The sequence below is a fragment of the Oncorhynchus tshawytscha genome, linkage group LG05, assembly GCF_018296145.1.
Source record: "Oncorhynchus tshawytscha isolate Ot180627B linkage group LG05, Otsh_v2.0, whole genome shotgun sequence".
NCBI lineage: Eukaryota > Metazoa > Chordata > Actinopteri > Salmoniformes > Salmonidae > Oncorhynchus > Oncorhynchus tshawytscha.
In genome coordinates this window covers 49,790,546-49,803,949 of record NC_056433.1, presented here as the reverse complement: position 1 = coordinate 49,803,949, position 13,404 = coordinate 49,790,546, and the positions used below count along the sequence as shown (strand labels likewise).

The following is a 13,404-nucleotide window of genomic DNA, read 5'->3' as shown; positions in this document are numbered from 1 at the left end:
TGGCGGCAGGATGAGTTGAGATATTAATATCAGAGTAATTCCATGCCAAGGGTGTGATGCGCATGCCACCACCCCCTGTAAATACCTGGGAGTGTAGCATCACTTCCTCTTTTCATCCCTCAGCTACACAGGTGAGCGAGAAGTGGATGTGAAGACTCTATGGGTGAGTTTTTCGTTGAATGTGTTGAGTATACGCCATTTTGGGCGATGCTTGCTCTTTGCCGAATAGTGAGTCCCATAGGGCGGCACACAATTGGCCCAGTGTCGTCCGGGTTAGGGGAGGGTTTGGCCGGGGGGCTTTCCTTGGCTCATTGCGCTCTAGCGACTACTTGTGGCGGGTCAGGCACCTGCAAGCTGACTTCAGTCACCAGTTGAACAGTGTTTCCTCCGACACATTGGTGCGGCTGGCTTCCGGGTTACGCAAGCAGGTGTTAAGATGCAGAGCGGCTTGGTGGGTCATGTTTCAGAGGATGCATGACTCGACCTTCGCCTCTCACGAGCCCATTGGGGAGTTGCAGCGATGAGACAAGATCGTAACAACCAATTGGATATCACGAAATTGGGTGAGATAAAGGGGGTAAAAATAAGAACAAAAGAGAGAGGAACACACAGTGCCCCCTCTGGTTCACGATATCCACCCCCCCAACTTGGCCTAGATGCCCTGGCCCACCAGTGGCTGATTCCATTGATCCTGGACAGAATCAGGGAAATGGGTCACCAGGTCCTTCTGATTGCCCCGAGATGGCCATAACGCCACTGGTTCAGAACAATACTGTCACTCCTAGTGGGGATAGCATGGGAACTACCTCGGAGGCCGGGCCTATTGTAACAGGTGGGGGGGCACATTGCGGCATCCGAATCCCTCCGGCCTGCTGCTGTGGGCCTGGCCGCTGAACAGCGAAAATGGTCTGGTTTACATCTTGAGCCCTCTGTTGTTAACATCGTACAGACTGCCAGGAACCCGTCTACCATGTCAACCTATGACACAATGTGGCACATGTTCTGCCAGTGGTGTGAAGAGCAGTGGCTTGCTCCAGAATCTTGCGGCATAAAAACCGTGGTCCAGTTCTTGAGGTCTTTGTTCAATGCTGGCAGGGCTGCATCCACACTTAAGGTGTACGCAGCAGTCATTTAAGCATGTCATGATGAAGAGCAAGAGGGCCCACTTGACAGCCATCCGCTCATGGCAAGGTTTCTTAAGGGAGTCTGTCGATTACGCGCCTAAAGAGCCTCCTCATTTCCCAAATGGGATTTGGATCTGGTTCTTGGAGTACTATCTAGACCTCACTTTGACCCTTAAGACACTATAGACTTGAAACCTCTTCTTTCTGGTGACCAACGCCTCTACCAAGGGGATTGGCGAGCCCAATGCTTTATCTGTTAGTGTTATAATTTGTGTTTTACATTTTTTGGTTGAACCTTTATTTAACTAGGCAAGTCAGTTAAGAACAAATTCTTATTTACAATGACGGCCTACCCCGGCCAAACCCGGACCACGCTGGGCCAATTGTGCGCCGCCCTATGGGACTCCCAATCACGGGCCAGATGTGAGCCAGGGACTGCTGTGATGCCTCTTGCACTGAGATGCCATGCCTTAGACCGCTACGCCACTCGGGAGCCCCAGGCATGTGTTACACTGCGGCCTAATCCTGCCTTCCTACCAAGGATCCTGCCCCCAGGTCACGTGAACAGGGAAATGGTGCTAACAGCCTTATCCACCTCCATGCCCACTGGGGCTAATGATGTTGATGGATGCACATGTACATGGAGCGGACTAAGGTGATCCGTCGCTCTGATCAGCTGTTTGTGTGCTTTGGCGATAGAGAGGCAAGCCTCTCAAAACAACGGTTTTCACATTAGATTGTAGACATTATCCTGCAAGCCTAGCTGGTTGCCCAGTCCCATAGTCTGTGGTAACGTTGCCAACTCCTGGGCACTGCTCTGTTTGACATGTGCGGCTGCCAGATGATGACTAGCATAGACCCTCAAGTGAAATAGAACAAAGGTTACTCACGTAACCACGGTTCTATGAGCTAGGGACTATGCTAGTCCAGATGTCGGTTCCCTTGTAGCCTCGGGAAGAGTCTGGAGGAAGTGATGCTATGCGCCCAGGTATTTATAAGGGGTTGGGGCACGCGCATCACACCCGCGACACGCAATTACTCTGATATTAATATCACAACTCATCCTGACGCCAGGCGGAAGGATATCCCATTGAATGACTAGCATAGTCCATAGCTCATAGAACCGCATGTGCGTAACCTTTTCACAGAGCTAGATCCCCTACAGCAGGGGTGTCAAGCTCATTCAATGGACTGCCTAGGGTCTACAGGTTTTTGTTTTTTATTTTCAATTAAGTCCTAGACAACCATGTGTGGGGAGTTCCTTACTAATTAGTGACCTTTATTCATCAATCAAGTACAAGGGAGGTGCAAAAGCCCGCAGCCACTCTGCCCTTCGTGGAATGAGTTTGACAGCTGTGCTCCACACTGGTCTTTGACGAGAAGGGGAAAAAAACTGTCGGGGGAGGTACTCTTCTGCACTGTTCAACCAATCCAGTAAATGCGAAGGAGGACTTAAGATGGTGAGTTGCCTTGTTAACACAGGGCGCTTTTGAATGGTAAGGCTACACCAACTGACAAGATGAAAGTCGAGGAGTGAAGTCGGGGGATGTGCATCTGCGACAGCCAAAAGTCGGATACTAATGTGATTTTCCAACAGCAAAGCTCAGATTAACATGGCAGTGTTACCATTGTTTAAATATAAAAAATATATATGATGTGGAAGTAAACATGTCTCCAAACCCCATATCACACACTCAAACTGAAATCATGTGTGTACATTGTATAATCAGTGAGCCTTAAATATCACATTCATTTCTAGCCACTGTATGAATTATAGCAAAGTTGGTTGCTGCTTCCGTCATCGTGTGGGTCGAACAAAAACACCCTAATGATTGGTTGACAATGTATTAGATATATATAGAACCTCCCACAATGCAGCCGATGGCTGCAGGATGAAGTTGGTGAAGAGCAACTGCAGAAACTTGCAGTCGACTGCATGACCTTGTAAAGTTCATGCAGTCACAAAACAGACCATTTTTATCCATGCAACACACTTTGAAAGGTGGTGACCATTGCCAAAAGTGATCCGCTTGAACAGGCCCACATAGTTTCTAAACCAAGAAGCGCATCATAGCAAGACAACTGGGAGCCCTTGCAAAACAGACCAAGCAGATTAGGCCAGTGACGACTGGGGTTTGGGGTTTGACAAGTCAAATACAATTTTATCGGTCACATACACATATTTAGCAGATGTTATTGCGGGTGTAGTGAAATGCTTGTGTTCCTTGCTCTAACAGTGCAGTAATATCTAACAATTCACAAGAATACACACATCTAAAAGTAAAATAATGGAATTAAAAAATATATAAATATTAGGACGAGCAATGTCGGAGTGGCATTGGCTAAAATACAGTAGATTAGAATACAGTATATTCATATGAGATGAGTAAACACTGCTAACCTTAAATGAAGACCAGAAAGTGGCTGTGGTAACTAGTGACAACCCTTGTAACGCTGCACTTGTAATCAATGGGTGGTGGTTCAGAAACAACCCGAGTCAACGGGCGCATTAGAGAGGATCACTTGTCAAGACATTGACCAACGTTGGTCACCGACTTTTAAAGTGTGTTGCAATATGGATATAAAAATTGGCTGACTTGCATGTCGACTGCATGAACTTTACAAAAATCATGTGATCAAAAGTCATGCAGTTTTTGAAGTTGCCTTGGTTTTGATGAAATCGCCTTCAAGTTGCTGCAGTTGCTTCCGACCAACTGCAACATGCAGCATCCATAAGGATACCTGCTTTGCATGAGGTAACGATTTAATCATTAGCATATAAACACCTACTATGCTGATGAGTGACATAGGAAGCAATGTGAATTGTGTTTACTAAGATAAATTAAGTGACAAGCCATTCAGACCAGCCTTCCAGATTGAACTTTCATAAACTACAGTACCAGTCAAAAGTGTGGACACACCTACTCATTACAGGGTTTTTCTTTATTTGTACTATTTCCCACATTGTAGAATAATAGCAAAGACATCAAATTTATGAAATAACACATGGAATCATGTAGTAACCCAGAAATGGTTAAATCAAAATATATTTTCTGTTTGAGATTCATCAAAGTAGTCACCCTTTGCCTTGACAGCTTTGCACACTTTTGGCATTATCTCAACCAGCTTTATGAGGTAGTCACCTGTAATGCATTTCAATTAACAGGTGTACCTTGTTAAAAGTTCATTTGTGGAATTTCTTTCCTTCTTAATGCGTTTGAGCCAATCAGTTGTGTTGTGACAAGGGAGGGGTGGTATACAGAAGATGGCTCTATTTGGTATGGCAAGAACAGCTCAAATAAGCAAAGAGAAATGACAGTTCATCATTACTTTAGGACATGAAGGTCAGTCAATCTGGACAGTTTCTTCCAGTGCAGTCGCAAAAACCATCAAGCTCTGTGATGACTGGCTCTCATGATGACCACCACAAGAAAGGAAGACCCAGAGTTACATCTGCTGCAGTGGATAAGTTCATTAGAATTACCAGCCTCAGAAAATGCATCCCAAATAAATGCTTCAGAGTTCAAGTAAGAGACACATCTTAACATCAACTGTTCAGACTGCGTGAAATCAGGCCTTCATCATCAAAATGCTGCAAAGAAACCACTACTAAAAGGACACCAATAATAAGAAGAGACTTGCTTGGGCCATGAAGCACGAGCAATGGACATTAGACCATCTGTCCTTTGGTCCGATGAGTCCAAATTTGAGATTTTGGTTCCAACCACTGTGTCTTTGTGAGACGCAGAGTAAGTGAACGGATGATCTCCGCCTGTGTGGTTCCCACCGTGAAGCATGGAGGAAGTGTGATGGTATGGGGGTGCTTTGCTGGTAACACTGTCGGTGGTTTAATTAGCATTCAAGGCACACTTAACCAGCATGGAAACCACAGCATTCTGCAGTGATACGCCATCCCATCTGGTTTGCGCTTAGTCCCACTATCGTTTGTTTTTCAACAGGACAATGACCCAACACGCCTCCAGACTGTGTAAGGGCTATTAGACCAAGAAGGAGAGTGATGGAGTGCTGCATCAGATGACCTGGCCTCCACAATCACCCAACCTCAACCCAATTGAGATGGTTTGGGATGAGTTGGACCGCAGAGTGAAGGAAAAGCAGCCAACGAGTGCTCAGCACATGTGGGAACTCCTTCAAGACTGTTGGAAAAGCATTCCAGCTGAATCTGGTTGAGAGAATGCCAAGAGTGTGTAAAGCTGTCATCAAGGCAATGGGTGGCTACTTTAAAGAATCTCAGATATATTTAGATTTGTTTAACACTTTTTTGATTACTACATGATTCTATGTGTTATTACATAGTTTTGATGTATTCACTATTATTCTACAATGTAGAAAATAGTACAAATAAAAATCCTAAACTTTTGACTGGTACTGTATATTTGTGTTGACAAGAACAGCACGTAACACCTCAGCTGACATTCTAGGAAAAAGTGATATTTATTAAAATCCCCAATAAAACATTCACACAAACACATATTGATTAAATATGCAAGAATAGTTTGTCACCCCTCAGTAAATGGTTAAAAGCATTAGAGGTCAAACATTCTAAAAAAGCATGTTGTTGACGATCTGTTATTTGGGCACTACACCATACTAATAACTGGTTATTAAAGAGGCACAACATGCCACACTTCATCTTCACTTGTTTCCTCATATCTTGGGAAGCATCCCATTCAGTGGAAAGGTTCATCATGGAAAATAATGGAGAAAAAAAATTGCACACGTGTACAGAACAGATTAAAAAATACTTTTGTGCCTGTATCTATAAGAAGTAGTTGAAAGCTGAAAAACCAACTAGAACACCAATGAAGAGTGCGACCCTTTGTGCACCCACCAACTTTAGCCCTAGCAGGGATACATCTGTAAAACTGGAGGTAGAAGTATATTCCTGAGAAGTAAAAGACAAAAAGCCTCATTTATACTCTGAATTTCCAAGTACTGTACATGAAAACAAAATAGTTAACAAAACCAAGGCCGGTATGTCAACCTAGTGCTTCCCCAAATCTCACGATACTATTATCGTCATTCATATTATGACTGTTATTATTAATATTATGATACATGTCATCGTGTAATCTCTGTGCTAGGTTTCTATATCATATTTGTTAAAGAAAGAACTAAAACGTGAAAACAAAGTAACTCATATCTACAGCCATCCAAAGCCTTTTCAGAAGTGTTACCTATACAGGTTCATTCATAGAAGAATTGTCACAGCATAAGGCATCTTGCAATTACAGCAGATATTTTATCATAACATTTCATTTGATTTAATCTCCACATATGTTTTGGTTGTCCCTGCAATATACTATCTACCAAACAAATAGTTCAAGCAAGTGGTAAATCTCATATCAAGGCTGAAAATTCATGGAATGATTCTGATTAGAAATAAGTAAGTCTCTTAACTTTGGTTGAGATGAAGAAATCGGGGGCTTGCAATCAAATATCAACAGGGGAAAGGCAAGTCATTTTTTTCAAGAGAACACTTCTGTATGTTAGCTATAGGGGCCTCAAAAAACAACCATATCCATCCCTGAAACGTATGATTGTGCACTGTAACAAAGAAGTCCACTAGGGGGCAGCATCCCAGAGTAATAAAAGAAGTATTCCTGACTGAGGCGTCCCTGGTCTCCATTGCATGTTGCCAAAAAATATCCAAAGTAATTATCATCAGCTATGATAGAGGAAAGATTAAAGGTTTAAAATGATTGTCTGCAATAATCTTTCCTTCCAACCATTATTTATCAAAAGCTGAATTCCCTGACCACAATCCAACTACAATCTCTTATCTCTGTCAATACATTGTACAGTATAGACCCAAGTCATGAAACGCAGCATAATATATCACACTTTAAGATATAACCGCAATATACTACTTCATTAAGGTACTGTGTAATCTTACAAGAGATATAGTCTAATCATAGTCTTTGAGGTAGAGGGTCTTCATTGTGGAAAAACAGAACATACGAGGTATACAATGTTGTAACATCTCTTGATTGTCGCTACAATGAACTCAAAAATCCACCCTCGCTGAGGATTCTGAACTCGAAAAGAGTCTGAATCCATGCAGTTTCTTGAAGATGCAGAAACAACCTTCGTAGTAGCTGTGGTACCTTAGCGGTTAAAATGCAAATATTTCTGAGCGCTGCAAATCAATGGATATCTGATAAAAATAGATATTTTCTTAATGACCAGATGCTCAGTTGTTGCCTTGGGGACAAGGAGGTCAAAAGGTCAATTTGAAGAGCAGTGCTGACCCAAAGACAGGAATTGATTGGCTGTTTCCACCCCAATCCTTTACATAAGCAGCCCTACGTAATGCAAGCACGTACCTAAATTCATAAACACTTTGTTGTTATGAAGATGTCATATCAATGTGTAGGTGCTTTTAAGACATGATTTCAAGCCCCTAAGTAAAAGCTACTTCAACCCCAAACCTCTGTTTTAAAGCAGCACTATTGCAGAGCTAAGAATTCCTGCACCCATCAATCCCCTACTATAAGCTGTAAGTAAGGACATCCAAAAGAGCAGCTAACTTTAGAGTGAAGATGATCCCTCTACTTATACAAGTACAGAGGACCCTGGGTAATTGATGAGACAACCGGATAGAAAACTACATTCTAAAACTAAAAAAACAAATGGTTTAAACGGGTCATAAACAAAACAAACACTCAAACAGTTGTATAGTTTGTAACTATGACAGAAACGTAAAGCAGTGAAATACAAAGTGATTGTTTCACAGCAAGCTGGCAGACACCTGAGGAAAACCAACATGTCTGCACATATAAGTCCCAATGAGCATTAACAATTCCTGTTGACTTCCACCAGGAAAAAAAATTAAATGATCTTGCATCGTGACCACAGAGACTTGTGAACCTGTGTCTGAGGTACAATTAATAGACAATCTCAGCAAATATTGATTTGTGTGCAACTGCATTATGCAAATGAAGAGGTTTTCTATAACATGAGGTCACAATGTTACTTTGTTATGCCCTGAAGAAATAAAATCTTTAAAGCTTTTCTACTTAAAATAGAAGATATTTAAAATGTTCTACTTTATAGAATCCAAATATATTTTTTTTTGCAATAACTATATTGTTAGTGATGATGATGATAATAATAATAAAGATGAGAATAATAATGTTAAAAATAAAACAAGTTTAATTGTGAGTCAGTAGCTGTGTTACGTGTAAACAGTGCATTACCCTTCCAACCTATTATTTTTATTTGTTCTTAGACACTGTATTTATGTAGAAATAAATTATTCACAGGCTGTGCATATATCGTAATCATATACTGGCTCTTTGTTGGGTTATTCAAACTTATTTTGGCTAAAGAACAGAAGAGGAGAGAAGATATGAGAGAACCTGAGATAGACCACTTGAAGTACACAGAGTTTTAGTTTGTTTTTCTGTATATGTTTTTTTTTGGCATAGGCTATTTAGAAAATTTGGTAGGGTTTTTTTGGCTTTAGTTTTGGCATCAAAAAGTGAAGGGTTCAGAGTTGTTAAGATGATGGGTTAATTGAGGTAGGTGTGTAGGGGAGCGGCTGGGATCCACTGCGCCCACCAGGGGCTTTGTTGTTACTTGATGATCCAGAGGGGCCTGAAGAGGCTGACCCTGCTGCCTGAGCAAAAAGCATACCTGAATGAAAACAAAAAAACAGACTTACAGTAACATTTATGTCATTGCAAAAAGATAGCAAGTTGAAAGTTCAACTTGTGTTTTCCTGACCTACAAAAGGTCCAATGTTGTGTGTTGCAACAGGTCAGGAATGACAGTTGTAGTAACACAAGAGTGTCGTTGACTGACTGGTGACTCACCGGTGTACATGACTCCATTGAGCTCCACTGACATACTGATGCTGCTCATGCCATTTGTGGTGAGATTGAGAGCGGAGTCCTGCCGGCCACCTGAGAAAACACATACAGCATGTAACGTACACAGCATTCATAGGTGATGTTTAAAGCAGCAATCAGCAGTTGAAACAACAAAGCGTTTTTTCCCTGCCCCTGTTTCCGTAAAAAGCTGAGGGATGGGGCTGGAGAAACATAACCCATCTCAAATTCATAGACACCGATATGGATGCAAGGACAGACCATCCATGTCAAAATTATAGTTTAGCCATGTTTTGAGGCTATATAGTGTTTGTTTACATTCATTTTGTTTACAAATCTGCTGGAGGGTGGTCGTGGAGTTGCGAGAGAACTTGGGCAAATACAATGGCGCAATTACACTTGATATGTGGACTGACGATTTTCGGAAAATAGGATACTTGTTTACAAACATTGGAGTAAAACATGCTTATATTTCAGGTTGATGGGGTATGACAGTTAAACTAAGCTCATGATGCATTTATATGTTATATTATTCAAGAATCATTGGGTAAATATTCTTAAATTATATGTACAATTATATGTGGTGAAGTTAATAATTGCACTTTGGATGGTGTATCAATACACCCAGTCACTACAAATATACAGGTGTCCTTCCTAACTCAGTTGCCGGAGAGGAAGGAAACCACTCAGGGATTTCACCATGACTTTAAAACCGTTACAGAATTTAATGGCTGTGGTACAGGAAAACTGAGGATGGATGAACAACATTGTAGTTACTCCACATTACTAACTTAATTAACAGAGTGAAAAGAAGGAAGCCTGTAAAGAAAACAAATACTATAAAACATGCATCCTGTTTGCAACAAGGCACTAAAGTAATACTGCAAAAAAATATGTGTCAAAGCAATTAAAAGTTATGTTTGGGGCAAATCCCAATACAACACATTACTGAGTATCATTCTCCATATGTTCAAGCATAGTGGTGTCTGCATCATGTTATGAATATGTTTGTAATTGTTAAGGATGGGGGAGTTTCAGGATAAAAAATAAACGGAATGGAGCTAAGCACAGGCAAAATCCTAGAGAACCTGGTTCAGTCTGCTTTCCACCAGACACCCAGAGATGAATTCACCTTTCAGCAGGTCAATAACCAAAAACACAAGGCCAATTCTACACTGGAGTTGCTTACTTTAAGAAGACAGTGAATGTTCCTGAGTGGCCGAGTTACAGTTTTGACTTCAATCTACTTGAAAATCTATGGCAAGACCTGAAAATGGTTGTCTAGGAATGATCCAAAACAGATTTGAGAGAGCTTGAAGACTTTTGAAAGGAACAATGGAAAATGTTGCAGAATCCAGGTGTGGGAAGCTCTTAGAAACTTACCCAGAAAGACTCACAGATGTAATTGCTGCCAAAGGTGCTTCTACAAAGTATTTACTCAGAGGTGTGAATAGTTATGTAAATTAGATACTGTATTTCATTTCAAAATGTGCTAACATTTCTAAAAACAGGTTTTCACCTTGTCATTATGGGGTTTTGTGTGTAGATGGGTGAGAAAAAAAATCTATTTAATACATTTTGAATTCAGGAAGTAACAACAATTTGGAATAAGTCAAGGGGCAGGAATACTTTCTGAAAGCACTGTAAACTAACTAAATGCACAACCTAATTTATAAACAAACTAATTCATTAAACAATCTAACACGTACAAATTGATATCTGAATAAACTAACTACGTGAACAACCTTAACAAACGGAACAACCTAATATATTAAACAAAGTCACTGAACAACCTAACATTTACATACTATCTGTACAACCTATTATGTAAACTGCCTTGCTGAACTATACATACAAACAGCCTGAACAACCAAACGTCGTCTGAGCAACCATGAAAACACAACCCTACTACTGAAGCACAGACACACACACAACCTCATAAGTTTCTGTGTAGACTTGCAAACTACTGTTAAATGACAATCTGGACCCTCTATTTCTGAAACTATCCGCCGCCATTGTCGCAACCCCTATTACCAGCCTGTTCAGCCTCTCCTTCGTATCATCTGAGATCCCCAAGGATTGGAAAGCTACCGCGGTCATCCCCCTCTTCAAAGGGGGAGACACCCTGGACCCAAACTGTTACAGACCTATATCCATCCTGCCCTGCCTATCTAAGGTCTTCGAAAGCCAAGTCAACAAACAGGTCACTGACCATATCGAATCCCACCGTACCTTCTCCGCTGTGCAATCTGGTTTCCGAGCCGGTCACGGGTGCACCTCAGCCACGCTCAAGGTACTAAACGATATCATAACCGCCATCGATAAAAGACAGTACTGTGCAGCCGTCTTCATCGACCTTGCCAAGGCTTTCGACTCTGTCAATCACCATATTCTTATCGGCAGACTCAGTAGCCTCGGTTTTTCGGATGACTGCCTTGCCTGGTTCACCAATTACTTTGCAGACAGAGTTCAGTGTGTCAAATCGGAGGGCATGCTGTCCGGTCCTCTGGCAGTCTCTATGGGGGTGCCACAGGGTTCAATCCTCGGGCCGACTCTTTTCTCTGTACATATCAATGATGTTGCTCATGCTGCGGGCGATTCCCTGATCCACCTCTACGCAGACGACACCATTCTATATACTTCTGGCCCGTCCTTGGACATTGTGCTATCTAACCTCCAAACGAGCTTCAATGCCATACAACACTCCTTCCGTGGCCTCCAACTGCTCTTAAACGCTAGTAAAACCAAATGCATGCTTTACAACCGTTCGCTGCCTGCACCCGCACGCCTAACCAGCATCACCACCCTGGATGGTTCCGACCTTGAATATGTGGACATCTATACGTTTTTATTTATTTACTTTTCTGCTCTTTTGCACACCAATATCTCTACCTGTACATGACCATCTGATCATTTATCACTCCAGTGTTAATCTGCAAAATTGTAATCATTCGCCTACCTCCTCATGCCTTTTGCACACAATGTATATAGACTCTCTTTTTTTTCTACTGTGTTATTGACTTGTTAATTGTTTACTCCATGTGTAACTCTGTGTTGTCTGTTCACACTGCTATGCGTTTATCTTGGCCAGGTCGCAGTTGCAAATGAGAACTTGTTCTCAACTGCCTACCTGGTTAAATAAAGGTGAAATAAAAAAATATAAAAAAATAGACAGAAAACACATAAGAGAAGAGTTGAGGGGGGAAAAGCTACATAAGCTTTAAGGCATTTCCATGAAATAGTACTCATTCATTTGAACAAAAACAACAAAATGTCAAGGAAAATTCCCCAGCACTCTGTACTTTTACTAGACACTGATAAGAGGATAAGAAAGTTCCACTGTTGAATCCTCTATGTATAGAGTCTGTATGCTGCTTGGGAACATTGTTTGTGCAAAAGGGGTCAATATACGCAATTGTTTGACATGGCCAGTTCAAGATCGACAATTTTGCTTAAGAACAGGAGGCCTGATCTACATGACATAAATCCCCTTTCAGGACTGTACTGTAGACCAGTGTTTTCTCAGATGATGGGTTGAGAACCACGAATGGGTTGTGTGGCCAGTCCCTGGGTTGTAGCTAAAGACTGGGTTGTGGCTTAGAGATACAGTTTTGTCTAATTTGGTGGTTGTCAAGGAGAAATTGAAAGGCCTTCATTAGCTAGGTCACAATGTAAAAAAGTTTGGGAACCAATGCTGGATTTGTATTTAATATGGATCCCCATTAGCTGCTGCCAGAGCAGCAGCTACTCTTCCTGGGGTCCAGCAAAATTAAGGCAATTTATACCATTTTAAAACATTACAATGGTGGCCCAATATTGGTACCTTCATATCAAACCTTATTTAAAGTGCATCTAAAATTGCAACATTCTTTACCTTGGTTGTTGATGCGGATGTTCATGGGCATCTGGGCGGTCATAGCCAGCAGGTTGTGCTGCAGTGCTCTCTGCAGCAGTCGCTGGTGCTCCTCGGAAGGCAGAGCCATCTTCTTCTCCGGGGGCTCGCCCGCCTCCAATCTGTCCCTCAGCTGCTCCAGAGCCGCTACCTGGGCTGCCATGGCTGCCTGGGCCGCTGCCGCCTGCACCACTGCCACCGAGTGACCTGCCAGAGGATGCCCAGACATGCGGCCCACGCCGGACAGGGGCTGACCGCCCTCATCTTCTGCAGGGGAAACAGAGAAGTTTGGAACAGGATAGTAGTGTTGGATGTGTTGGCATTTCAAATCAAATGTGTGACGCTATGGGTTACTGTTCACTTCAACTGTTCTGTGGTAATCTGTATGAACCCACCCAACACTTTGGGGTTGTGTTCGTGTTATGGTTTACTGTTCACCTCAATCTGAATGATATAAATGAACCGAAAGAAGAATTTAAATAAAATAAAACAAACTTCCTCATTTCAATGCAGCATAATTGTCCTCTAAAGATAT

The 13,404-nt window shown here is 41.9% G+C and overlaps 1 protein-coding gene across 1 annotated transcript in view; it reads right to left on the bottom strand.

The window, feature by feature from the left end:
• Nucleotides 1-5,555: 5,555 nt before the first annotated feature.
• The window catches only part of LOC112250751 (AT-rich interactive domain-containing protein 3A), a 43,045-nt gene continuing 35,196 nt past the window's right edge, over nt 5,556-13,404 (bottom strand). Inside the window, exons 7-9 of the mRNA XM_024421155.2 lie at nt 12,852-13,136; nt 8,963-9,052; nt 5,556-8,783 (exon numbers count right to left, since the gene is read on the bottom strand). Of these exons, the coding sequence (XP_024276923.1) occupies nt 8,647-8,783; nt 8,963-9,052; nt 12,852-13,136 (512 nt within the window). The 3' untranslated portion in view covers nt 5,556-8,646. The remainder of the gene's footprint in view (nt 8,784-8,962; nt 9,053-12,851; nt 13,137-13,404) is intronic.